The 26969-nt window shown below is 37.0% G+C and overlaps 1 protein-coding gene across 1 annotated transcript in view; it reads right to left on the reverse strand.

Moving 5' to 3' along the window:
- Positions 1–11127: 11127 nt before the first annotated feature.
- Positions 11128–26969, reverse strand: part of LOC128558018 (meckelin-like) — a 33714-nt gene continuing 17872 nt past the window's right edge. Inside the window, exons 11-12 of the mRNA XM_053546763.1 lie at positions 25942–26084; positions 11128–11570 (exon numbers count right to left, since the gene is read on the reverse strand). Coding sequence (XP_053402738.1) covers positions 11490–11570; positions 25942–26084 — 224 coding nt within the window. The 3' untranslated portion in view covers positions 11128–11489. The remainder of the gene's footprint in view (positions 11571–25941; positions 26085–26969) is intronic.

The raw sequence follows: 26969 nt of genomic DNA on the forward strand, positions 1-26969 counted from the left end.
GATAAAACCATGTATAAGCCAATAATGTGTTTATATATCTAGGCAATTAACTGTTCAGAGGAGTGTATATATTAATGAATGGCAAATCATAGCACAAGAAATATGTACTGTAATTATACAGTGCTTAAGGGTATATGGGATAGCTTATTAAAGTTTCCCTGATTTACATTTCAATGAAAATAAGTCTATGTTTTATAAAATATCAGAGTGAAAATATGTAGTCTACTCAAAACATTCAGATTTTATCAAAATTTCAAGTGATTTTTATGCTCCCCCAAAGGGTGAGCATAATATTATAGTTGCCGCTTTGTCCGTCCTTCAGTTTGTCTGTCACTTTTATCAGGAGTATAACTTGAAGAAAAGTATTAATGGCATTTGATTGAAACTTCGCATAATCATAGAGGTCATTGCGACAAAGTGCAGTGTCAAAGAATCCTAACCTACCTTACCTAATATTTGAATTATCAGATAAGGCTTGTCCGGAGCATTACTTGAAAAGTATTAATGATAGAGGCCATTGATGGGAAGTGCAGTGTCGAAGAATCATAACTCTACCTAGTTTTTAGCTCACCTGTCACGAAGTGACAAGGTGAGCTATTGTGACTGCTTGATGTGCGTCGTCCGTCAACAATTTGTAAAAAAATCTTCTTCTTGAAAACCACTGGGCAGAATTTCACCAAACTTCACAGGAATGATCCTTGGGTGGCCCCCTTTCAAAATTATTCAAAGAATTGAATTCCATGCAGAACTCTGGTTGCCATGGCAACCGAAAGGAAAAACTTTAAAAATCTTCTCCTTAAAAACCAGAAGCCCTAGAGCTTAGATATTTGGTGTGAAGCATTGCCTAGTGGACCTCTACCAAATTTGTTCAAATCATGACCCCGGGGTCAAAATTGACCCCTGGGGAGGGGGTCACTTGATTTTACATAGGAAAATCTTCAAAAAATTTCTAAAAATAAACCAGAAGGCCTAGAGCTTAGATATCTCACATGTAACATTGCCTAGTGGACCTCTACAAAATTTGTTCAAATCATGACCCCCGGGGTCAAAATTGACCCCGCCACAGGGGTCACTTGATTTTACATAGGAAAATCTTAAAAAATCTCAAAAACCAGAAGACCTAGAGCTTAGATATTTGACATGTAGCATTGCCTAGTGGACCTCTACTAAAGTTGTTCAAATCATGACCTGGGGGTCAAAATTGACCCCACCCCCACCCTAGGGGTCATTTTACATAGGAAAGTCTTCAAAAATTTTCTAAAATTAAACCAGTAGGCCTAGAGCTTAGATATTTCACATGTAGCATTGCCTAGTAGACCTCTACAATATTTGTTCAAATCATGACCCCCTGGTCAAAATTGACCTCTACAAAATTTGTTCAAACCTAGAGATGGTACCTAAAAAATTCAAATTCATCTTTATAGGTTTTTTTCAGAGTGAAATGATAGCTGAGTGCACCAATTTTCTAAATATATTTATGGTTGACATCTTCTCCATGTCAAAAATAGGAATATTTGATATCTAAAAAATGACTTTCTCAAAATATCTGAAGCAAAATGGACAACTCTTGTATTGACCGTTTTTCAAAGATTTTAGGACTTCCCCAATTATAGTCTATATCAAAAGCTCCCACAGCTAAATAAATTCAATAGAGTATAAGGTAAGTTTACTCTACTTTCAACATTTTAAAAGAGCCTATACTGAACTTCCTTTTGTCTTTTAATAAAGTCAAATTCCAAGACTAGCCAATAGTCTAAAATGCTTGAAAAAATTCTGAGTGAAAGAGAATGACATGCTCTTTATTATAAGCTTACCAAAACCATACCAAAAATGTACCTTAAAGAAGTTATTAAAGATTTTATATTGTAAACAAACCCCTACACCATTTTACTATCAACATTTTCCACTCATGAATGCACTCAAGTCAAGTGATAATTGTTGATATATTTGTAAATGAGAGGCCCCAACAAAAACCTTTTTTCAAGTTGTGTAAACAGTGTAAGTTTTAAATTAATGTTGATATCTGAAATTATCCGATTACTTTTTCAACAATAAATAAAACACCTTTTAGTTTGTTTAGGGTAGTTGACCTGTAACGAAAATCATCAAATAGAGTAATCTCCATATGCTTTTTCAGCATTTATTCGTTTTTCAAGGAAAGCAAATGATCGTGCTAGTTCCCGCCAGATAATGTTTAAATTAAGAATTGCTTAAAATACATTACATAGAGTCATTACCTGTCAGCTACCTTAACATGTAGAAATTACAACCACTACCTTAAAACATTGTAATTATATTTGTTGACAATGAATTTTTGTGTTACCAATTTAACTTTTTTTGTTATTTCTCATTGTTGAATATACATTTTACATTTTGATATATAAATGTTGCGTAAATCAATGTATCACCATTGAGAACAATAAATAAACAACTTTGGCTAAAAGATCAAAACTTAATAACGTTTCTTAATGTAGTTAATTTTCTTCAAAGTAATGTATGCATTATTCTATATAATCTTCATGCATTGCTAAACTTTCTATCAGGGCCTCACAATAACTTACGACATAACTGTCAGTGTAAGTCATGAGAAAAGCGTGCATATTGTATATTGAATACAAAGGGATTTAAACAAATGTAGGTCATATTTTGTCTGCCTGATCAGTTGTTGGAAAAAGGACATATCTGATTTTTCTTTCACTTTTGACCAGTGTTTAATGTTGGCTTCAGTTCACTGATCAGTTCAGAGTTGTCCCCCTTTCATTTATTTGGGTAGGTACCATCTCTATCAAATCATGTCCCCCGGAGTTAAAATTGACCCCGCCCCCAGGCGGTCACTTGATTTTACATAGGAAAATCTTAAAAAATGTTCTAAAAATAAACCAGAAGGCCTAGGTCTTAGATATTTGACATGTAGCATTGCCTAGTAGACTTCTACATAATTTGTCATAATTTGTTCAAATTATGACCCCGCCCCATGAGGTTACTTGATTGTACATAGAAAAATCATCAAAATTTTCTAAAAATAAACCAGAAGAACTTACAAAAATTTTTCAAATCTTGACCCCACAGGGTCAAATTGACCCAGCCCCAGGGGTTACTTTATTTTATGTTACTATAAATAGCTTATTTAGTAACTTCTTTATTATTGGCCGTAGGTAAAAACCTAGACCACTTTTCTGTGGTACAACATGGATGATACCTCTAATTTTTAGGTGTATTTTGACATATCTGTACCTTTAAGAAAATTTCAACTATATTTACTCACGATTCTTTTGATGGATCTTGATTACAATTTTTTGACCTCCTTGTCCTGAAGTGCAATGGTAACAGGTGAGCGATATAGGGCTATTATGGCCCTCTTGTTGAATTATCTCCCTTTATTCAATTTTTTTTGGTTTCTTAATTATTTCATTCCCAATATTGGGACAAGCACATGCATCGGGGAGCATCATTCGGTTTTACAGTTTCCTTGTTCTCTAGCCATTGTTTATTTGTGCCCTAATTTTGTCAGTATAAGATGACTTTGACCATTTTACGATTATTAACCATAAATACTGCAAATTAAACATGCATCCAAGAAAATTTTACTATAAATCAGGAGAATAAGGGATACTCTCTTCAATAAAGCCAGCTTACTAATTTCTGTCAAAAGTGTATAACTCACTGAACATTGCATTGCTGCTGTTAGGGGTAAGGTAGAGGAAGATGGTTGATATACTTTTTATAAGCCCGTTTGAAAAACTGGACGTATTATGGGAACGCCCCTGGCGGGCTGGTGGCGTCCACAGACTTTGTCCAGAGCATATCTTCTTCATGCATAGAGGGATTTTGATGAAACTTTGCACAATTGTTCACCATCATGAGACGGAATGTCGTGCGCAAGAACCAGGTCAAGGTCACAAAGGTCAAAGGATACAAGAATGAAAACTTTGTCCGGAGCATTTCTTCTTCATGCATGGAGGGATTTTGATATAACTTGGCACAAATGTTGACCACCACGAGACGGAGTGTCAGGCACAAGAACCAGGTCCCTAGGTCTAAGGTCAAGGTAACACTTAGAGGCCAAAGGTCAGATACAAGAATGACTGTCACTTTTCTGTAGTACAACATGCATGTTACATCCAATTTTGAGGTGTATTGTGACCTATCTCTACCTGGTAAGGATTTTTGTGTGGACTTAAGATTTTTTTTTTTAGATTAACTTCCCTTAGTTGTTACTATAAATAACTTAAATTGTAACTTTTTTATAATTGACCGTAGGGAAAAACCAAGACCACTTTCCTGTGGTACGACATAGATGTTACTTTCAAATTTTAGGTGTATTTTAAGGTATCTCTGCCTGCTAAGGAGTTCTTTCGTGGACTTAGAAAAACAAAAGAATTACAATAATTACTATACAACCACGGAATTAAAATTCCATTTGCAAATACCTGCAAATACAGGTGCTAGTGTTCCACTGGAAGGGGACTTGTAAAAATAAACAATTGCTGAAAACTACGTTCAACCTAGTGACGTGAAATTTCAGCACTGGGACATTATTGCAAATACATCGAAACAAAGATATATTTAACATTCTTTGAGAATGGTGTTTTAAAAAGCGCTGAACTGTCCGAAAGTGTGGCCCCTTTATGCAGCCCTTTTCTGGAATTCAATGTATATACCAGTAAGCTGACGGCTGTTGTGTAGAGTAATATAATATATGCTGTTCAATTTTCATGTGAAACATTTTCTTTCTATGATTTGGTGTTTGTTTTTTCTCAAAATGTAAGGCCAATTCATGTTTTAAGTCTAATAAAATAAATTAAGATCCACTATTTAAGCTGAAATTTAAACAATGTTATGTGCACCATATCACACCACATGTATAAAAACAAGAGGACCATGATGGTCCTGAATCGCTCACCTGTTCCCACATGACCCAGTTTCGAGTATGACGTTTTTTCTATTATTAGACATAGTGACCTAGTTTTTGAGCTCATGTGACCCAGTTTTGAACTTGACCTAGATATCATCAAGATAAAAATTCTGACAATTTTCATGAAGATCCATTGAAAAATATGGCCTCTAGAGAGGTCACAAGGTTTTTCTATTATTTGACCTATTGACCTAGTTTTCGAAGGTACATGACCCTGTTCTGAACTTGACCTAGATATCATCACAGTAAAAATTCTCACTAATTTTCATGAAGATCTATTGAAAAATATGTCACAAGGTTTTTCTAATTTTATACCTACTGGCCTAGTTCTTGAACGCACGTGACCCAGTTTAAAAACTGACCTAGATATCATCAAGATGAACATTCAGACCAATTTTCATGAAGATCCATTGAAAAATACGGCCTCTAGAGAGGTCAAAAGATTTTTCTAATTTTAGACCTACTGACCTAGTTTTTGACTGCAGTTGACCCAATTTCAAACTTGACCTAGATATCATCAAGATGAACATTCAGAACAAGTTTCATACAGATCCCATGAAAAAGTTTGGCCTCTATAGAGGTCAAAAGGTTTTTCTATTATTTGACCTACTGACCTAGTTTTTGACGGCACTTTGCCCAGTTTCAAACTTGACCTAGATATCATCAAGATGAACATTCTGACCAATTTTCATGAAGATCCATTCAAGGGTATGGCCTCTAGAGAGGTCACAAGGTTTTTCTATTTTAAGACCTACTGACCTAGTTTTTGATTGCAGTTGACCCAGTTTCAAATTTGACCTATATATCATCAAGATAAACATTCAGACCAATTTTCATGTAGATCCCATGAAAAATATGGCCTCTAGAGAGGTCACAAGGTTTTTTCATTATTTGACCTACTGACCTACTTTTTGACAGCATGTGACCCACTTTCTAACTTGACCTAGATATCATCAAGATGAACATTCTGACAAATTTTTATGAAGATCCATTCACAAGTATGGCCTCTAGAGAGGTCGCAAGGTTTTTCTATTTTTAGACCTACTGACCTAGTTTTTGACCGCACATGACCCAGTTTCGAACTTGACCTAGATATCATCAAGATGAACATTCAGACCAACTTTCATACAGATCCCATGAAAAGTATGGCCTAGATGAATACCTGGTGTGTCATCGTTTGTTATCTAGTTCTTTAGCTAAATTATGGCAAAAAGAAGATATATTTCACTATGCGGACACCATATTGTATGCATTTCTTAATCAGATACGGAATGTGAAGTCAGTTTGTATTATGGTGACAATTTTAAAGTGTAAACTAGCAAAAATTGTTCAATTATATCATGTTCTAAAGATTAAATATGATCCAGATGTTAAGGTTCTTGTTTGTCATACACAGAGCCATAAGACTGTCCATACAATATTTTAGTATGGACTAGACCTATCTACCAGACAAGATATAAAACAGGAAGTTACAATTCTTACATTCACTTTTATTATATCATTGTTATCATATGTACAAAAATATGTTTGAAAATAAATAGAATTATATTTACAGAAACATTTAAAAAAAAAAAAAAAAAAAAACTTTCGAGATTTTTTATTCTAGTTGTTATTTAACATATAAATACAAACTAGGAATATCATCACGCCTTGTTTATACAAAACTTCATCAAATAACGTACATGATTTAAACTGGACGGAATGAAGAACTGATATGTTCTATGATAAAATTAAAATACATGTAACAACAATATCTGTAAAACCCTTTGAGCTACTCATTCACAATAATTATTGTACTTAAAAAAACTGTGTAGATTTCACCAAGAACTCTTTGAAAAATATTCTGTCAGCTACAAGCTTTGTGGAGAATGAATAACAAGAGGACCATGATGGTCCTGAATCGCTCACCTCTTCCCACATGACCCAGTTTTGAGTATGACGTCGTTTTTTTCTATTATTTGACATAGTGACCTAGTTTTTGAGCTCATGTGACCCAGTTTTGAACATGACCTAGATATTATCAAGATAAAAATTCTGACCAATTTTCATGAAGATCCATTGAAAAATATGGTCTCTAGAGAGGTCACAAGGTTTTTCTATTATTTGACCTATTGACCTAGTTTTCGAAGGTACGTGACCCTGTTTTGAACTTTATCTAGATATCATCAAGGTGCACATTCTCACTAATTTTCATGAAGATCTCATGAAAAATATGGCCTCTAGAGAGGTCACAAGGTTTTTCTATTTTTATACCTACTGCCCTAGTTTTTGACCACACGTGACCCCAGTTTCGAAACTGACCTAGATATCATCAAGGTAAACATTCAGATCAATTTTCATGAAGATCCATTGAAAAATATGGCCTCTAGAGAGGTCACAAGATTTTAATAATTTTAGACCTACTGACCTAGTTTTTGACCGCAGTTGACCCAGTTTCAAACTTGACCTAGATATCATCAAGATGAACATTCAGACCAACTTTCATACAGATCCCATGAAAAGTATGGCCTCTAGAGATGTCACAAGGTTTTTATATTATTTGACCTACTGACCTAGTTTTTAATGGCATGTGACCAAGTTTCAAACTTGACCTAGATATCATCAAGGAGAACATTCTGACCAATTTTCATAAAGATCCATTCAAGGGTATGGCCTCTAGAGAGGTCACAAGGTTTTTCTCTTTCAAGACCTACTGACCTAGTTTTTGATTGCAGTTGACCCAGTTTCAAACTTGACCTATATATCATCAACATAAACATTCAGACCAACTTTCGTACAGATCCCATGAAAAATATAGCCTCTAGAGAGGTCACAACGTTTTTTCATTATTTGACCTACTGACCCACTTTTTGATGGCACGTGACCTACTTTCGAACTTGACCTAGATATCATCAAGATGAACATTCTGACCAATTTTTATGAAGATTCATTCACAAGTATGGCCTCTAAAGAGGTCACAAGGTTTTTCTATTTTTAGACCTACTGACCTAGTTTTTGACCGTACGTGACCCACTTTCGAACTTGACCTAGATATCATCAAGGTGAACATTCAGACCAACTTTCAGACAGATCCCATGAAAAATATGACCTCTAGAGAGGTCACAAGGTTTTTCTATTATTTGACCTACTGACCTAGTTTTTAATGTCACGTGACCCACTTTCGAACTTGACCTAGATATCATCAAGGTGAACATTCTGGCCAATTTTCATGAAGCTCTCATGAAACATATGGCCTCTAGAGAGGTCACAAGGTTTTTCTATTTTTAGACCTACTGACCTAGTTTTTGACCGCAGTTGACCCAGTTTCAAACTTGACCTAGATATCATCAAGATGAACATTCAGACCAACTTTCATACAGATCCCATGAAAAATATGGCCTTTAGAGAGGTCACAAGGTTTTTATATTATTTGACCTACTGACCTAGTTTTTGAAGGCACATGACCCAGTTTCGAACTTGACCTAGATATCATCAAGGTGAATGTTCTGACCAATTTTCATGAAGATCTTTTGAAATGTATTGCCTCTAGAGAGGTCACAAGGTTTTTCTATTTTTAGACCTACTGACCTAGTTTTTGACGGCACGTGACCCAGTTTCGAACTTGACCTAGATATCATCAAGATGAACATTCTGACCAACTTTCATAAAGATCCCACAAAAAATGTGACCTCTAGAGTGGTCACAAGCAAAAGTTTACGGACGCACGGACGGACGACGGACGCTGCGTGATCACAAAAGCTCACCTTGTCACTATGTGACAGGTGAGCTAAAAAACTAGAAATGTGTCCATGGGACACAGATGCCCCCACTACATGACAAAGGACACAAATTTTTTCCTAGGTCAGGGACCATAACTCCTACAATACTGAATGAATCAGGACGCGAAACCCCTGGTGCACAACCGCAAAGCTGACCAACATTCCTTTAAACTTTGGTGACTCTAGGTCAAATACTTTCGGAGCTATGTGCGACACAACATTAAATGACCAATTTTTAACTAAGTCTGGGGCCATAACTCCTACATGACTGAATGAATCCGGACGCGAAACCCCAGGTGCACAACTGCACATGCTGACCAACATTCCTGTAAACTTTGCTGACACTAGGTCAAAAACTTTTGGAGCTACGCGCAACACAACATTAAAATGATCAATTTTTAACTAAGTAAGGGGCCATAACTCCTACATGACTGAGTGAATCCAGACGCGAAACCCCAGGTGCACAACTGCACATGCTGACCAACATTCCTGTAAACTTTGGTGACTACGTCAAATACTTTTGGAGCTACGCGCGACACAGCATTAAAATGACCAATTTTTAACTAAGTCAGGGGCCATAACTACTACACAACTGAATGAATCCGGACGCAAAACCCCAGGTGCACAACTACACATGTTGACCAACATTTCTTTAAAGTTTTGCGACTCTAGGTCAAATACTTTTGGAGCTAGGCACGACACAACATTAAAATGACTTATTTTTACAAAGTCATGGGCCATAACTCCTACATGACTGAATGAATCCGGACGCGGAAACCCAGGTACACAACTGCACATGCTGACCAACATTCCTGTAAAGTTTTGTGACTCTAGGTCAAATACTTCTGGAGCTAGGCGCGACACAACATTAAAATGACCAATTTTTACAAAGTCAGGGGCCATAACTCCTACACGACTGAATGAATCCGGATGCGAAAACCCAGGTGCACAACTACACATGCTGACCAACATTCCTGTAAAGTTTTGTGACTAGGTCAAATACTTTTGGGGCTAGGCGCGACACAACATTAAAATGACCAATTTTTACAAAGTCAGAGGCCATAACTCCTACACGACTGAATGAATCCAGACGCGAAACCCCAGGTGCACAACTACACATGCTGACCAACATTCCTGAAAAGTTTTGTGACTACGTCAAATATTTTTGGAACTACGCGCGACACAACATTCTCGGAAGGATGGACGGACAAGGGCAAATCTATATGCCCCCCACAGAAGTGGGGGCATAAAAAGAATAAGTAAAATAGGAAGAAAATTTGAAAGGAAATACCGGTATTGTATTTTGTCACTTACCAATCCTCAGTATGCTCTTGCAGTGGTCTAAGTAGCAGTCTGTAACTGCATTATATCATATTTTATACAGAGTGCCACTTCTACTGTTGATAAAAGTTGTTAGGACGAAGATTTCAAGATTTTTGTAAAAAAGAAGTACTTTAAAAGTCCTTGAATTTTGTCTCAGATGTTCTGTATGAACCAGAAAACAACAGGGGTCACCAGGCATTCATCCAATGAAGATGGATAGCCATAGGCCCAAGCTCTCCCCAGTAAATGATCAGAAACTGTTTTCAATGACTGTGACCCAAACATGTGACTACAGGCAAACATCCCATGAAAACTTGAAGTCTGAAAGTCCAAAAGTGCCTCAGATACAGTTCAGAACCATTTTCAGTTTCAAGCTCACTTTAACCTTGACCTTGGACCTACTGAACCCAAAAGCATTAGGGGATCATCTATTGACTACAGGCAATAATTCACGAAGTTAAAAAAAGCATAAGGCACATTTTGTTCTTTAGTTAAGTGGAAATTATTTTCTGCCTAAAAGTTTCTGTGACCTTGACCACTGACCCCCAAAACAACACAATAAGGGTCATGTACTGACCATAAGCAATCATATCATATGAAGTTTAAACCATTGTGGGACTAAGCATTAACTAGTAATTGATCAGAAACCTAAAGTAATGGTCTATTGACCAACTGCCAAGAAATAAGCAAAACAATGCATGAAAAAGGAGAGCATAAAAAGAAAGTTGGTACTAAATAAACCCATCTAAAACATTACTTTTGTTCATCATTTCAATACAATAATAGCTTTCACAGCCAACTTGAGACTTTCCAAAAAAAGATTGTGAACAAGTGAGACACTTTAATATGCTCCAATAAAATAATATAAATAAACATAATAAAATTCATTTCACAAATCGCTTATTTTTTCGTTAATCATTCACAGGTACATTTAATTTACAGTCACTAGTCACTGAACAGTTACACAGTATAGTCAGAGTAATACTGACCGTTACAAAAAATTGTTCTGTTTGTTGAATTGAGTTTTCCCTCATTAAGGTGGATCAATCAAACAAAAAATGATTTCCTAGTACCTACATTTTTTTTTTTTGGTAAAGAAAAAAACAACACATAAACTGGCACTCTTGCAGGGTTAAACTGCGTATTGGTCAGAAATTTTTGTTAACTGACTCCTCACACTTATTTCAAACAACTATAAAGAAATGAGTTTCAACTTAGCTCAATCCACACGATACACTTTTCTTATAATAAACACTTTGGAAGTTCATATCCCACATATACTAAATTCCATTCGCTGTTAACTAAAGATAAGAGGTAACAAATCCACATAACAATATTAAAACTTTCTCAAGCATATGCCAGTAGTTTGAGTCCAGCTTAATTATTTCCATATTTCAAGGAACAGGGTCTTGGTCTTTTCCTAATAAAGATACAGTTCTGCACTGCACTTGTCAAGTCTGAAGCACTATGTATTTATACTATGCTATATATTTCTAAATAAGGAAACGTTCATCAACAAGTGTCTTCTTGGCTAAGTTTTTCTGGCCACCACCATCTCGAGCAGTACATACACACTGAAAATAGAAAATGATAAATTCTCTCTTACTTCCATTTAAATGACTACCCTACATAAAAGTAAGCAATTGTTTGTGTATTCTTACGTATGTATAATGCTGAAATGATTAATAACCTTATCCAACAGAATTTAACAAAAGTGACTGCCTTGGACAAAGTCTGCTAAATATCTTCATGATCCGATTGTTCAACAGAAACTTTAATTAAATCTAAGCCAGATGTACTGGTAAAATGAACAAGAGGACCATGATGGTCCTGAATCGCTCACCTCTTCCAACATGACCCAGTTTTGAGTATGACATCGTTTTTTCTATTATTTGACATAGTGACCTAGTTTTTGAGCTCATGTGACCCAGTTTTGAACTTGACCTAGATATTTTCAAGATAAAAATTCTGACCAATTTTCATGAAGATCCATTGAAAAATATGGTCTCTAGAGAGGTCACAAGGTTTTTCTATTATTTGACCTATTGACCTAGTTTTCGAAGGTACGTGACCCTGTTTTGAACTTTACCTAGATATCATCAAGGTGAACATTCTCACTAATTTTCATGAAGATCTCATGGAAAAAATGGCCTCTAGAGAGGTCACAAGGTTTTTCTATTTTTATACCTACTGGCCTAGTTTTTGACCGCACGTGACCCAGTTTCGAAAATGACCTAGACATCATCAAAATAAACATTCAGACCAACTTTCATACAGATCCCATGAAAAATATGGCCTTTAGAGAGGTCACAAGGTTTTCCTATAATTTGACCTACTGACCCAGTTTTTGATAGCACGTGACCCACGTTACCTACTGACCTAGTTTTTGACCGCATGTGACCCAGTTTCGAAAATGACCTAGATATCATCAAGGTGAACATTCAGATCAATTTTCATGAAGATCCATTGAAAAATATGGCCTCTAGAGATGTCAAAAGATTTTTCTAATTTTAGACCTACTGACCTAGTTTTTGACCACAGTTGACCCAGTTTCAAAATTGACCTAGATATCATCAAGATGAACATTCAGACCAATTTTCATACAGATCCCATGAAAAAGTATGGCCTCTAGAGAGGTCACAAGGTTTTTTTATTATTTGACCTACCGACCTAGTTTTTTAAGGCATGTGACCCAGTTTCAAACTTGACCTAGATATCATCAAGGTGAACATTCTGACCAATTTTCATGAAGATCCATTCAAGGGTATGGCCTCTAGAGAGGTCACAAGGTTTTTCTATTTCAAGACCTACTGACCTAGTTTTTGATCGCAGTTGACCCAGTTTCAAACTTGACCTATATATCATCAAGATAAACACTCAGACCAACGTTCATACAGATTCCATGAAAAACATGGCCTCTAGAGAGGTCACGTTTTTTCATTATTTGACCTACTGACCTAGTTTTTGATGGCACGTGCCCCACTTTCGAACTTGACCTAGATATCATCAAGATGAACATTCTGACTAATTTTTATGAAGATCCATTCACAAGTATGGCCTCTAGAGAGGTCACAAGGTTTTTCTATTTTTAGACCTACTGACCTGGTTTTTGACCGCACATGACCCTGTTTCGAACTTGACCTAGATATCATCAAGCTGAACATTCAGACCAATTTTCATACAGATCCCATGAAAAATATGGCCTTTAGAGAGGTCACAAGGTTTTCCTATTATTTGACCTACTGACCTAGTTTTTGATGGCACGTGACCCACTTTCGAACTTGACCTAGATATCATCAAGATGAACATTCAGAATAACTTTCATACAGATCCCATGAAAAATATGGCCTCTAGAGAGGTCACAAGGTTTTTCTATTATTTGACCTACTGCCCTAGTTTTTTTAGACATGTGACCCACTTTCGAACTTGACCTAGATATCATCAAGGTGAACATTCTGACCAATTTTCATGAAGATCTCATGAAATATATGGCCTCTAGAGAGGTCACAAGGTTTTTCTATTTTTAGACCTACTGACCTAGTTTTTGATGGCACTTGACCCAGTTTCGAACTTGACCTAGATATTAACAAGGTGAACATTCTGACCAATCTTCATGAAGATCTCATGAAATATATGGCCTCTAGAGAGGTCACAAGGTTTTTCTATTTTTAGACCTACTGACCTAGTTTTTGATGGCACGTGACCCAGTTTCGAACTTGACCTAGATATCATCAAGGTGAACATTCTTACCAACTTTCATAAACATTCCACGAAAAATGTGACCTCTAGAGTGGTCACAAGCAAAAGTTTACGGACGGACGGACGGACGGACTAACGCACGGACGGACGGACGACGGACGCTGCGTGATCACAAAAGCTCACCTTGTCACTATGTGACAGGTGAGCTAAAAAGTTTAAATGTATTTTTGTATAATTTCTGTGTAAAAAGTTGCCTAGCTTGAGGTGACTTTGCAGAAAGATTGACAGCAATATCATGTAATTTTGTACTGAAATATTTGTACATCTTTTAAGAGCTATTTTTGGAACAACCCTTATGGAAGCAAAAATTGAAAAATTTACAGATCAATTAGCAAAAATGTCCTTTGTATAAAGTATTTAGATATGTCGATAATCAAGTTAAACTTATTTTACAGGGCTATAAATATATGATATATATTACTTTTCACCATATAGAAATATATTGACTAGAGAGGTAATTCTTTAACACTTCAATGTGCATGTAACTGTAGTCTGATTTTCAGGTTATTGAATTCTAAATGATTAAACAAACCATTATGAACTGAAAAAAAAAAAGATTGAAAACAAACACATATTAATACAAACATAAAATAACACTGCAATCTGTTAATGCACACCAGGACAGTCTAGTCCAATGTGTTGGTATTTCCAGAGGGAATTATTTTAAAATGCTGACAAGAAACAGAATTTTATTTTAGTAATTTACAGTACAATTTTCATCTTATAATTTCCTTACTTTCATCAAAAGCTCTTGCTTTTTGTTTTTCTTTGCATAAATCTTCCAGTGTGTCAATGAACTTGGTCTTACTGACATGATTGTATTGCTGTTTTATCAGAAGATATATAATTGGAAGCTACAAATTTTGATAAAGATGTCAAAATAGTCCTACAATATACAAGGGTGCATAATTCTGTCATGTTGACTGACATTTAAAAAAATGTCATGCACATCTACACTTCACAGTGATTTCACATTTTATAAAGTTTCATTGAAACTGGAAGAAATATGCGCCACTTTCCGGCACCAATACTTCAGTAATTTGTCTATGTCCAATGATAATAAATGTTCAATACCTCAAAGTCGGACACATCTTTTTTATGGAGATTATGTGTATGAAGTTTGATTGGATTACAGCTGTTGAAATGTAGGCCTGTATTTTAAAACTCTGTTTCCCTTTTATCAATAAGTTAGTGAAAGAACTGCTATAACAGGGAACTTCTATTTTAACTAAAACAAAAATCACTTGTGAAGTCAACTTGCAGTAAAATCAAAACTAATATGTTTAGATCAGGAACCGCTCATCCACCAGGGTTTTTTTGCTAAGATTTTTGCGTCCACCTCCATCTCTGCCAATACACATCATCTGTTGATGTCAAACACAATTAATTCTTACATACAATATGCATTTAAACCATCCGGCATAAACAGCTGAATCACATCAACTCAAACACTGTCAAATCCAATAGATTTGAGTCTAAGTAACTCAAAAAACATTAAGATTTCAGTCATTCCAACTCCATGGTTCATATTGTTTGCATTGGGTTTAAGGCCATTTTTCAACAGTATTTCAGTTATTTAATGACTGGCAGTTAACCTAACCTTAAACCAGTATTCCTGGATTCTGTACCAGTACAAACCTGTTCTCCGCAGGTAAATGCCAACTTCCCCACATGAATCAGACTGGAGGATAATTGTTTTCAGACACAATGTCTTTTCTCAAATTGTCACGGAGAACATGCACCTCACCCAGAGATCCATAGATCTGCACTCTCCCTATTGAGCTAAGCATATTGTGTTCAAGTACTAAGTATCAAATGTATTTTAAAACATTTCACTCCTGAAAAATTTAATTACAATGTGTGTTAGGGGAGCCATGGGAATTACTGTCTATTTATGTTTGAAGACCCGCATAATTCAAAGAAATTGTTGTAACATTTACATGAAAGCTAATTAAAAGAGGGCCATAATGGCTCTAAAGACGCTAACCTTACTGTAACCTTTTGACCTTATATATGTCCAGATATAATGTATAACTAAATTCAACAATTTTGTTCAAGGTGTAAAACTATTTATCCTGAAATATGATAAACAGGACCCTGGACAGAAAGAGGAAGTAAAGCAGAACCGTTTGCACAAACTTGGTTACTTTTCACCAAGTTTAGCAAACATCCATCAAGCATTTGCAACTTCATGAGAAGTTGTTTTAAGGTTCTAACGGCTCCCTGGTGCAGTCAAGCACAACCACTTGAAGAAAGTCCATACAAGGATGCTACAGTGACACTAAGTTTGAAAATACAATAACTGCTTCAAGTCGTTTAATATTTTTATGCCCACCTTCAAAGAACGAGGGGTATATTGTTTTGCAGATGTCGGTCGGTCTGTAGGTCTGTCGGTCGGTTGGTCTGTATGTAGATCAATCCGTTTCCGGATGATAACTCAAGAACGCTTGGGCCTAGAATCACGGAAGTTGATAGGGAGGTTGGTCATCACCAGTAGATGACCCCTATTGATTTTGAGGTCAGTATGTCAAAGGTCAAGGTCACAGTGACCCTGAACAGTAAAACGGTTTCCGGATGATAACTCAAGAACTCTTGGGCTTAGGATCATGAGCATTGGTAGGGAGGTTGGTCATGACCAGCAGATGACCCCTATCAATTTTGAGGTCAGTATGTCAAAGGTCAAGGTCACAGTGACCAGTAACAGTAAAATGGTTTCCGGGCAATAACTCAAGAACACTTAGGCCTAGTGTCAAGAAAATTGATAGTGAGGTTGGTCATGACCGGTAGATGACCCCTATTGATTTTGAGATCATTAGGTCAAAGGTCAAGGTCACATTTGCCAGGAACAGTTAAATGGTTTCTGACCTTCTTGTCCAAAACCACAAGGCCTAGGGCTTTGATATTTGGTATGTAGCAAAATCTAGTGGTCCTCTACCAAGATTGTTCAGATTATTTCCCTGGGGTCAAATATGGCCCCACCCCAGGGGTCACATGGTTTATATAGACTTATATAGGAAAAAACTTTGAAAAACCTCTTGTCTAAAACCACAGGTCCTAGGGCTTTGATATTTTGTATACGACATCATTTAGTGGTCCTCTACTAAGATTGTCCAAATTATTCCTCAAGGGTCAAATATGGCCCCGCCCTTGACGTCACATGGTTTACATAGACTTATATAGGGAAAAACTTTGAAAATCTTCTTGTCTGAACCACAAAGACTGTGGCTTTGATATTTGTAATGTAGCATCATCTAGTGGTTCTCTACGAGTTTGTTCAAATTATCCCTCTAGAGTCAAATGTGGCCCCACCCCGGGGGTCACATGGTTCAAATAGACTTATACAGGGAAAAACTTAGAATCTTCATGTCTATAATCTACATCATTCAATTTGGACCACATGTATTGTTTTGAGTGACAAGATGAACCTTGACATGAGTTGACCTTGATCTTGACCTAGTGACCTACTTTCACGTTTCTGTAGCTACAGCCTTCAAATTTGGACCACATGCATAGGTTTGTGTACTGAAACAAACTTTGACCTTGTTACTGACCAAGTATTCTACTTTCACATTTTTGAAGGTACAGGCTTCAAATTTGGACCACATGCATAGTTTTGTGTTCTGAAATAAAATTTGACCTTGATTTTGACCTAGTGACCTACTTTCACATTTCTCAAGCTACAGCCTTCAAATCTGGACCAATGCATAGCTTTGTGTACCGAAATTAACTTTGATCTTGAGATTGATCTAGTGACCTACTTTCACATTTCTGAAGCTACAAGCTTCAAATTTGGACTGCTTGCATATTTTTGTGTTCTGAATTGAAATCTGATTGATTTTTACCTGGTACCTACTTTCACATTTCTCAAGCTACAGCTTCCAAATTTGAAGCACATGCATAGTTCTGTCTACCAAAATGAACTTTGACCTTGAAATTGATCTAGTGACCTACTTTCACACTTCTCAAGCCACAGCTTTCAAATTTGGACCACATGCACAGTGTTTTGTACCGAAATGAAATCTGACCTTGATTTTGATCTTGAGCTAGTCTTGAAATTTGGAACATTCAAAAATGGCTCAGTGATCGTTGCCTGGATCTCTTGTTAGGTTAATAGGTTAAAGGTCCAGGTCAGATTGGACCAGAACAGTAGAATATTTGTTTACAGTGAGCATATAATTTCTGTTCCTTGTGCAATTACTGAATGCATCAAGGGGGGGCATTTCGTGTTCGACGAGCTCTTGTTATCTTATTTTCAGCTCTGGCAGCCTCTACAAGGGGCCTGAATAAACCTGAAAGAGGTTCACATAACGATGCTACACATTGAGTTTGGTGAAGATTAATAAATTGTTCCACGAGAAGAAATCATTTTAAGCTTTCGTTTTCATATTTAGCACTTGCAGCCCCTAAAAGGGGCTAAAAGTAACCATTTGTACTAACTTTAGAGAGGTCCATCCAAGAATGTGCAGACAAAGTTTGGCGAAGTTCCACCAACTGTTCATTAGAAGAAATCATTTAAAGGTTTTTTCTATTTTTAGCCCTGGCAGTCAAGCAGGACAAAATACAGACAAGACCATACATACATGTAGACGCTACCAGCCAAGTTTTTTTGTTCTAATCTTAGCTCTGCCAGTTCTTGAAAGGGAAGAAGCAGACCCATTTGAACAACTTGGGAGAGGTCTATGCCGGGATGCTATCGTCCAAGTTTAGTGTAACTCTGACCAATACTTTCAGAGGACAAGATGTTGATACAGGATGACGGACAATGTATGACAGACCATCCATCTATACTGATAGCTCAGCTTGATCAAAGTTCATGTGAGCTAAAAGCACAACCAAAGTGTTTTAAGCATACAGAAGATCACAGCAAGATTTAGAGAACCAAACCCAAAACCAGCAAAACACAAAATCTGTTTGTGTAACACATATGTTCCCCTTGATGGCCTGTTGAAGGTTAACTTGGTAAGTTATTTTCAGTTTAGAGTAAATTGTGATATTTGCAGTACCATAGATCAGATAACTACTGACAACAGGATGTCTTCCTCTACAGTTCATGTACAAGCATTTTTCACTTTTCATTAGAAAACTGTTCTAAGCATTACTGCCATTGTGGCCTTGGCTAAATGATAAAAAAAAACAAACAAGAGGGCCATGATGGCCCTATATCGCTCACCTGTTATCATTGCACTTGAGGACAAGAAGGTCCTCAGAAAAATTATCTAAGTCCAAAGGACAGTAACAACAAAGGGAAGAAATTTAACCAAAAAGAAAAAAAAAATTCTTACAAGGTACAGATATGTCAAAATACACCTACAAATTGGAGGTACCATCCATGTTGTACCACAGAAAAGTGGTCTCGGTTTTTTCCTACGGCCAATAATAAAAAAGTTACTAAATATAAGCTATTTATAGTAATGTAAAAGGGAAGTAATTAAAAAAAAAAAATTATTGTAAGTGAAGAAAAGAAGGATCTGCCAAATAAATCTGTTGACATAAATGAAATTTCAGATCAGTATCTTCATTAGTTACGGAGATATACCCATTTTAATTTGAAATAAAGGGAGGTAATTTGACATAAAATCAGTTCATAGTTATCTACCCTGATTGTCTCAGTCCAACTAATAACAATAATAAAATTTCAAATAAGTCCTATAAGTACTTACCGATATAAATCCATTTTGATTACAATCAGGGGAGGTAATCAGATATAAAATAACTCTGAACCTATGCTTGGATCTGATTTGTCATGGAATCCAAGAATTATTGTTGTTGAAGTTATTTTGGAAGTTTGTATCAAATAAAACCATAAATGAAGTCTCTATATGGCTGCAAAAGCCAAAATAGCCAATTTTGGACCTTTAAGGGGCCATAACTCTGGAACCCATGAAGAAATCTGGCCAGTTCAAGAAAGGAATCAAGATCTTGTGGTGATACAAGTTGTGTGCAAGTTTGGTTAAAATCAAATCATAAATGAAGCTGCTATTGTGCAGACAAGGTCAAAATAGCTAATTTTGGCCCTTCCAGGGGCCATAACTCTGGAACCCATAATGGGATCTGGCCAGTTCAAGAAAGGAACCGAGATCTTATGGTGATACAAGTTGTGTGCCAGTTTGGTAAAAATCAAATCATAAATAAAGCTGCTACTGTGCAGACAAGGTCAAAATAGCTAATTTTGGCCCTTTCAGGGGCCATAACTCTGGAACCCATAATGGAATCTCGCCAGTTCAAGAAAGGAACCAAGATCTTATGGTGATACAAGTTGTATGCCAGTTTGGTTAAAATCAAATCATAAATGAAGCTGCTATTGTGCAGACAAGGTCAAAATAGCTAATTTTGGCCCTTTCAGGGGCCATAACTCTGGAACCCATAATGGAATCTCGCCAGTTCAAGAAAGGAACCAAGATCTTATGGTGATACAAGTTGTGTGCCAGTTTGGTAAAAATCAAATCATAAATAAAGCTGCTACTGTGCAGACAAGGTCAAAATAGCTAATTTTGGCCCTTTCAGGGGCCATAACTCTGGAACCCATAATGGAGTCTGGCCAGTTCAAGAAAGGAATCGAGATCTTATGGTGATACAAGTTGTGTGCAAGTTTGGTAAAAATCAAATCATAAATAAAGTTGCTATTGTGCAGACAAGGTCAAAATAGCTAATTTTGGCCCTTTCAGGGGCCATAACTCTGGAACCCATAATGGGATCTGGCCAGTTCAAGAAAGGAACCGAGATCTTATGGTGATACAAGTTGTGTGCAAGTTTGGTTAAAAACTCTGGAACCCATAATGGAATCTCGCCAGTTCAAGAAAGGAACCAAGATCTTATGGTGATACAAGTTGTATGCCAGTTTGGTTAAAATCAAATCATAAATGAAGCTGCTATTGTGCAGACAAGGTCAAAATAGCTAATTTTGGCCCTTTCAGGGGCCATAACTCTGGAACCCATAATGGAATCTCGCCAGTTCAAGAAAGGAACCAAGATCTTATGGTGATACAAGTTGTGTGCCAGTTTGGTAAAAATCAAATCATAAATAAAGCTGCTACTGTGCAGACAAGGTCAAAATAGCTAATTTTGGCCCTTTCAGGGGCCATAACTCTGGAACCCATAATGGAGTCTGGCCAGTTCAAGAAAGGAACCGAGATCTTATGGTGATACAAGTTGTGTGCAAGTTTGGTAAAAATCAAATCATAAATAAAGTTGCTATTGTGCAGACAAGGTCAAAATAGCTAATTTTGGCCCTTTCAGGGGCCATAACTCTGGAACCCATAATGGGATCTGGCCAGTTCAAGAAAGGAACTGAGATCTTATGGTGATACAAGTTGTGTGCAAGTTTGGTAAAAACAAGTGAATGAAGTATTGCCATGCAATACAAAGTCCCCTACTGGAAGGCGCCTAATTTTCTCTACTGCAGTATAACATAATGAACTGATATCTGTCAATGATGTATAAACAATATTGTACTATATATACAATATAATATAACAAAGCACTTGGATTAAAATTTGCATATATAAAAACGTACAGTTGTTTTCATTTTGGAATTTTTTTGGCCAATATATATAGTAACAACAAAGTGAAATTAATCCTAAAAAAAAAAAAAAAAGAAAATTTATAAAATGTAAGTCCACAAGAAAATCTTTACTAGGTAGAGATAGATCAAAATACACCTAAATATTGGATGTAACATGCATGTTGTACCACAGAAAAGTGGTCTCGATTTTTCCCTACGGCCAGTAATAAAAAAGTTACAATGTAATCTATTTATAGTAACAACAAAGGGACGTAATTCTAAAAAAGTGTGCCTCATGGTGGTGAACATTTGTGCCAAGTTACATCAAAATCTCTCCATGCATGAAGAAGAAATGCTCCGGACAAAGTCATTCTTGAATTTGACCTTTGACCTCTAAGTATGACCTTTACCTTAGACCTAGCGACCTGGTTCTGGCGCAAGACAATTTGTCTCATGGTGGTGAACACTTGTGCCAAGTTACATTAAAATCCTTCCATGCACAAAGAAGAAATGCTCCAGACAAAGTCATTCTTGAATTAGACCTTTGACCTCTAAGTATGACCTTGACCTTTGAGCAAGGGCTCCGGGATTTATGCATGACACGTTGTCTCATCATGGAGAACATCTGCGCCAAGTAATATTGAAATCCCTTAATGAATGACAGAGTTATATACCGGACACGAAACAGACCCTGTTCATGCCATGTTAACATTTGACTACTAAGTGTGACCTTGACCTTTGAGCTAGGGGTCTGAAAGTTGTGCATGACACATCGTCATATTATGACGTAAAATTTTACCACCTGATATTAAAATCCCTTCATGGATGAGAGAGTTATGGACCGGACAGGAAAAAAGCCCTGTTGACCTTTAACCTCCAATTGTGACCTTGACCTTTGAGTTAGGGGTGCGGGTTTTGCGCATGACACGTCGTCACATCATGGGGAACATTTGCATCAAGTAATATTAAAATCCCTTCATGGATGAAAGAGTTATGGACCGGACACGAAACAGACCCTGTTCATGCCATGTTAACATTTGACTACTAAGTGTGACCTTGACCTTTGAGCCAGGGGTCTGAAAGTTGTGCATGACACATCGTCTTATTATGAGGTACAACTGTGCCAAGTGATATTAAAATCCCTTCATGGATGGGAGAGTTATGGACCGGACAGGAAAAAAGCCCTGTTGACCTTTGACCTCCAATTGTGACCTTGACCTTTAAGGTAGGGGTCCGGGTTTTGCACATGACACGTCGTCTCATCATGGGGAACATTTGTGCCAAGTAATAATAAAATCCCTTCATGGATAAAAGAGTTATGGACCGGACACGAAATTGCGGACGGACGGAATGACGGAATGACAGAATGACGGAATGACGGAAAGACGGAATGACGGAAAGACGGAATGACGGAAAAGCGCATTCCTATAGTCCCCGAAACTGGTTTTCAACCAGTAGGGGACTAATAAAATCATAAATGAAACCTCTATCGTGCAGACAAGAAATTGTGGATGGACGACGGACGAAGGGCGATCACAAAAGCTCACCCTGTCACTATGTGACAGGTGAGCTAAAAACAGTAAGAATTTCAGAACCCAGTTATTCACTGGAAATTGTTACCAGTCTCAAGGTCACTGTGACCTTGACATTACTCATATTTGTACTAAAAACAATAGGCAGCATTTATTGATTTAATGAATAAAGATACAGAAATATTTGATTGGGGGTAAGTGGGGTGGCGGGGCACCAGTTTAGAACGAAGGCGTCACTGGCAAGGTGGTTTGCACCGAGTGGGGGTAGGTACGGAAAGGGACCTGCCGCTTGTGTTAAGTAAGTCGGGGGGTCTCCCCCCTGGAAATTTTTTAAACACAGAATGATATGAAATGGTGGGCTCAGATCCATTTTTTGGACAAAATTTAAAGAAACGGGAGGGAGTACTCCCCTCTTTTTAAGGGGGCACGTCAGGGTGTCTCCCCGTTGAACATTTTGAAATGTAGTTATGAAATCTGGTGCATTTTTGGGTCTAAATTTTAGGGAACTGGAGAGAGTAATCCCCTCTTTTTTTATGGGGTCAGAGGGGTCTCCCCCTTGAAAAGTTTGAAATATAGGTAGGAAATGGTGGGCGCTGGTTCTTTTTTGGGTACTGGCGTGAACACCCCTCTTTTTATGGAGGATCAAGGGTGTCTCCCCCTGGAAAATTTTGAAATACAGGCAGGAAATGGTGGCCTCTGGTGCATTTCCGGGTCTAAATTTTAAGAAATGGGAGAGCGTACTCTTTTTACAGGGCAGGGGTGTCTTTTTCTAGAAACTTTTTAAATAAAGGTATGGTACGGTGATCTCTGGTGACCTTCACCTTTATGAACTGATAAAAAAACAAGAGGGCCATGATGGCCCTATATCGCTCACCTGTTATCATTGCACTTGAGGACAAGAAGGTCCTCAGAAAAAATATCTAAGTCCAAAGGACAGGAACAACAAAGGAAAGAAATTTAACCAAAAAGAAAAAAAAATTCTTACAAGGTACAGATATGTCAAAATACACCTAAAAATTGGAGGTACCATCCATGTTGTACCACAGAAAAGTGGTCTCGGTTTTTCCCTACGGCCAATAATAAAAAAGTTACTAAAAATAAGCTATTTATATTAACGTAAAAGGGAAGTAATTAAAAAGAAAATTATTGTAAGTGAAGAAAAGAAGGACCTGCCAAATAAATCTGTTGACATAAATGAAATTTCAGATCAGTATCTTCATTAGTTACAGAAATATACCCATTTTAATTTGAAATAAAGGGAGGTAATTTGACATAAAATCAGTCCATAGTTATCTACCCTGATTGGCTCAGTCCAACTAATGACAATAATGAAATTTCAAATAAGTCCTACAAGTACTTACTGAAATAATCCATTTTGACTATAATCAGGGGAGGTAATCAGATATAAAATAACTCTGGAACCTACGATTGAATCTGATTTGTCATGGAATCCAAGATTTATTGTTGTTGAAGATATTTTGGAAGTTTGTATCAAATAAAACCTTAAATGAAGTCTCTATATGGCTGCAAAAGCCAAAATAGCCAATTTTGGACCTTTAAGGGGCCATTACTCTGGAATCTATGAAGGAATCTGGCCAGTTCAAGAAAGGAACCAAGATCTTGTGGTGATACAAGTTGTGTGCAAGTTTGGTTAAAATCAAATCATAAATGAAGTTGCTATTGTGCAGGCAAGGTCAAAATAGCTAATTCTGGCCCTTTCAGGGGCCACAACTCTGGAACCCATAAATGAATCTACCCAGTTCAAGAAAGGAACCAAGATCTTATAGTGATACAAGTTTTGTGCAAGTTTGATTAAATTCAAATCATAAATGAAGCTGCTATTGTGCAGACAAGGTCAAAATAGCTAATTCTGGCCCTTTCAGGGGCCATAACTCTGGAACCCATAACGGAATCTAGCCAGTTCAAGAAAGGAACCAAGATCTTATAGTGATACAAGTTGTGTGCAAGTTTGGTTAAAATCAAATCATAAATGAAGATGCTATTGTGCAGACAAGGTCAAAATAGCTAATTCTGGCCCTTTCAGGGGCCATAACTCTGGAACCCATAATGGGATCTTGCCAGTTCAAGAAAGGAACCAAGATCTTATGGTGATACAAGTTGTGTGCCAGTTTGGTAAAAATCAAATCATAAATAAAGCTGCTATTGTGCAGACAAGGTCAAAATAGCTGATTTTGACCCTTTCAGGGGCCATAACTCTGGAACCCATAATGGGATCTGGCCAGTTCAAGAAAGGAACCGAGATCTTATGGTGATACAAGTTGTGTGCAAATTTGGTTGAAATAAAATCATAAATGAAACCACTGTCGTGCAGACAAGAAATTGTTGACGGACGGACGCACGGACGGACGACGGACGAAGGGTGATCACAAAAGCTCACCTTGTCACTATGTGACAGGTGAGCTAAAAACTAACAGGGGTCATCTATTGACAGGAAAAAATCCTCTGAAGTTTGACAGCCTTAAGCCAATTTCTTCTCTAGATCAGAAAATTACATTTTCATAGTGATAAGCAAAACACTATTACCTCCCCTTCTTCTAGAGGGGATATAAAAATATGAATTCAATTGGTTAAAAATTTGTTTTCAATAACACCTTATCAGCAGGTAAGTGTTATCCTACAAATTACGAAAATTTTAATCTATATAATATAAGACATTAGTTTTTATCTTTCTGAATCTGCAAATGACACAAGCCCCTAGAGTTATGACATGACTTACCTCAGAGAGAAGGCATGTTATGACATGACTTACCTCAGAGAGAAGGCATGTTATGACATGACTTACCTCACAGAGAAGGTTCGTAATGACATGACAAAAGGCATGTTATGACATGACTTACCTCAGAAAGAAGGCATGTTATGACGACTTACCTCAGAGAGAAGGTATGTTATGACATGACTTACCTCAGAGAGAAGGTACGTTATGACAAGACTTACCTCAGAGAGAAGGCATGTTATGACATGACTTACCTCAGAGAGAAGGTACGTTATGACATGACTTACCTCAGAGAGAAGGTACGTTATGACATGACTTACCTCAAAGAGAAGGTACATTATGACATGACTTACCTCAGAGAGAAGGTACATTATGACATGACTTACCGCAGAGAGAAGGTACATTAGGACAGGACTTACCTCAGACAGAAGGTATGTTATGACACCAGCAATTACATAATTTGTGAAGATGAGATCACTGATACAGAATGTGAGAACATCAAACAGTAACAATGTCATCTCATGGCCATAGAACAACACGTTGTCAAATGAATGACCATCATCTGTAAAACACAGCAAAAATACCTTTTAAATCAGTCTAGCCTTGAGACTAACTGTAATGCATTCAATGAAAAACACAATAAGGAATAGCTGATTGCTGTAACTACCATTTATGAATATATCATTTCAAAGACAGGCATCAATTAGCATATGTTTCATAAATGGTGCAAAGTTAAAACTAAACTTGAGCTATCACTGAAGGTGACAAATGTACCCTCCCCCCACCCCCACCCCCACCCCCACACACACGCACTGACACAGTACACTGCAATCTGACGCACACAAGCTGCTGACAGCATATATAGACTCTATTTATATAGTATAGTAACAAAAAACAAAGTCCGTAACTCTGCAAATATTTTTCTGAAGAACCTAACATGCACCATGCACAAGTAAGGTTGGTACTGATCACTTGTGTGAAGTTTCATTAAATTGTGTCCAATGGTTCGGGATATTGGGCTTGCACAAGATTGCATATGCAGACTATGTATATAGCATAGTAACAAAAAACAAAGTCCCATAACTCTGCAGAATATTTATCTAAAAGAACGTAACATGCATCATGCACAACTAGGGTTGGTACTGATCACTTGTGTGAAGTTTCATTAAATTGTGTACAAGGGATCGGGAGTTTAGGCATGCACAAGACTGCATATGCAGACTGTATATATGTAGTATATCAACAAATAACAAAGTCCCACAACTCTGCAAATATTTTTTCTAAAAGAACCTAACATGCACCATGCACAACTAGGGTTACTACTGATCACTGTGAAGTTTCATTAAATTGTGTGCATGGGTTCAGGAGATTAGGCACGTACAAGACTGCACATGCAGATTCTATGTATATAGTATAGTAAGAGGAATAAGTTCTTAAATTCATCATT

Source organism: Mercenaria mercenaria, chromosome 6, assembly GCF_021730395.1.
Source record: "Mercenaria mercenaria strain notata chromosome 6, MADL_Memer_1, whole genome shotgun sequence".
NCBI classification, from domain to species: domain Eukaryota; kingdom Metazoa; phylum Mollusca; class Bivalvia; order Venerida; family Veneridae; genus Mercenaria; species Mercenaria mercenaria.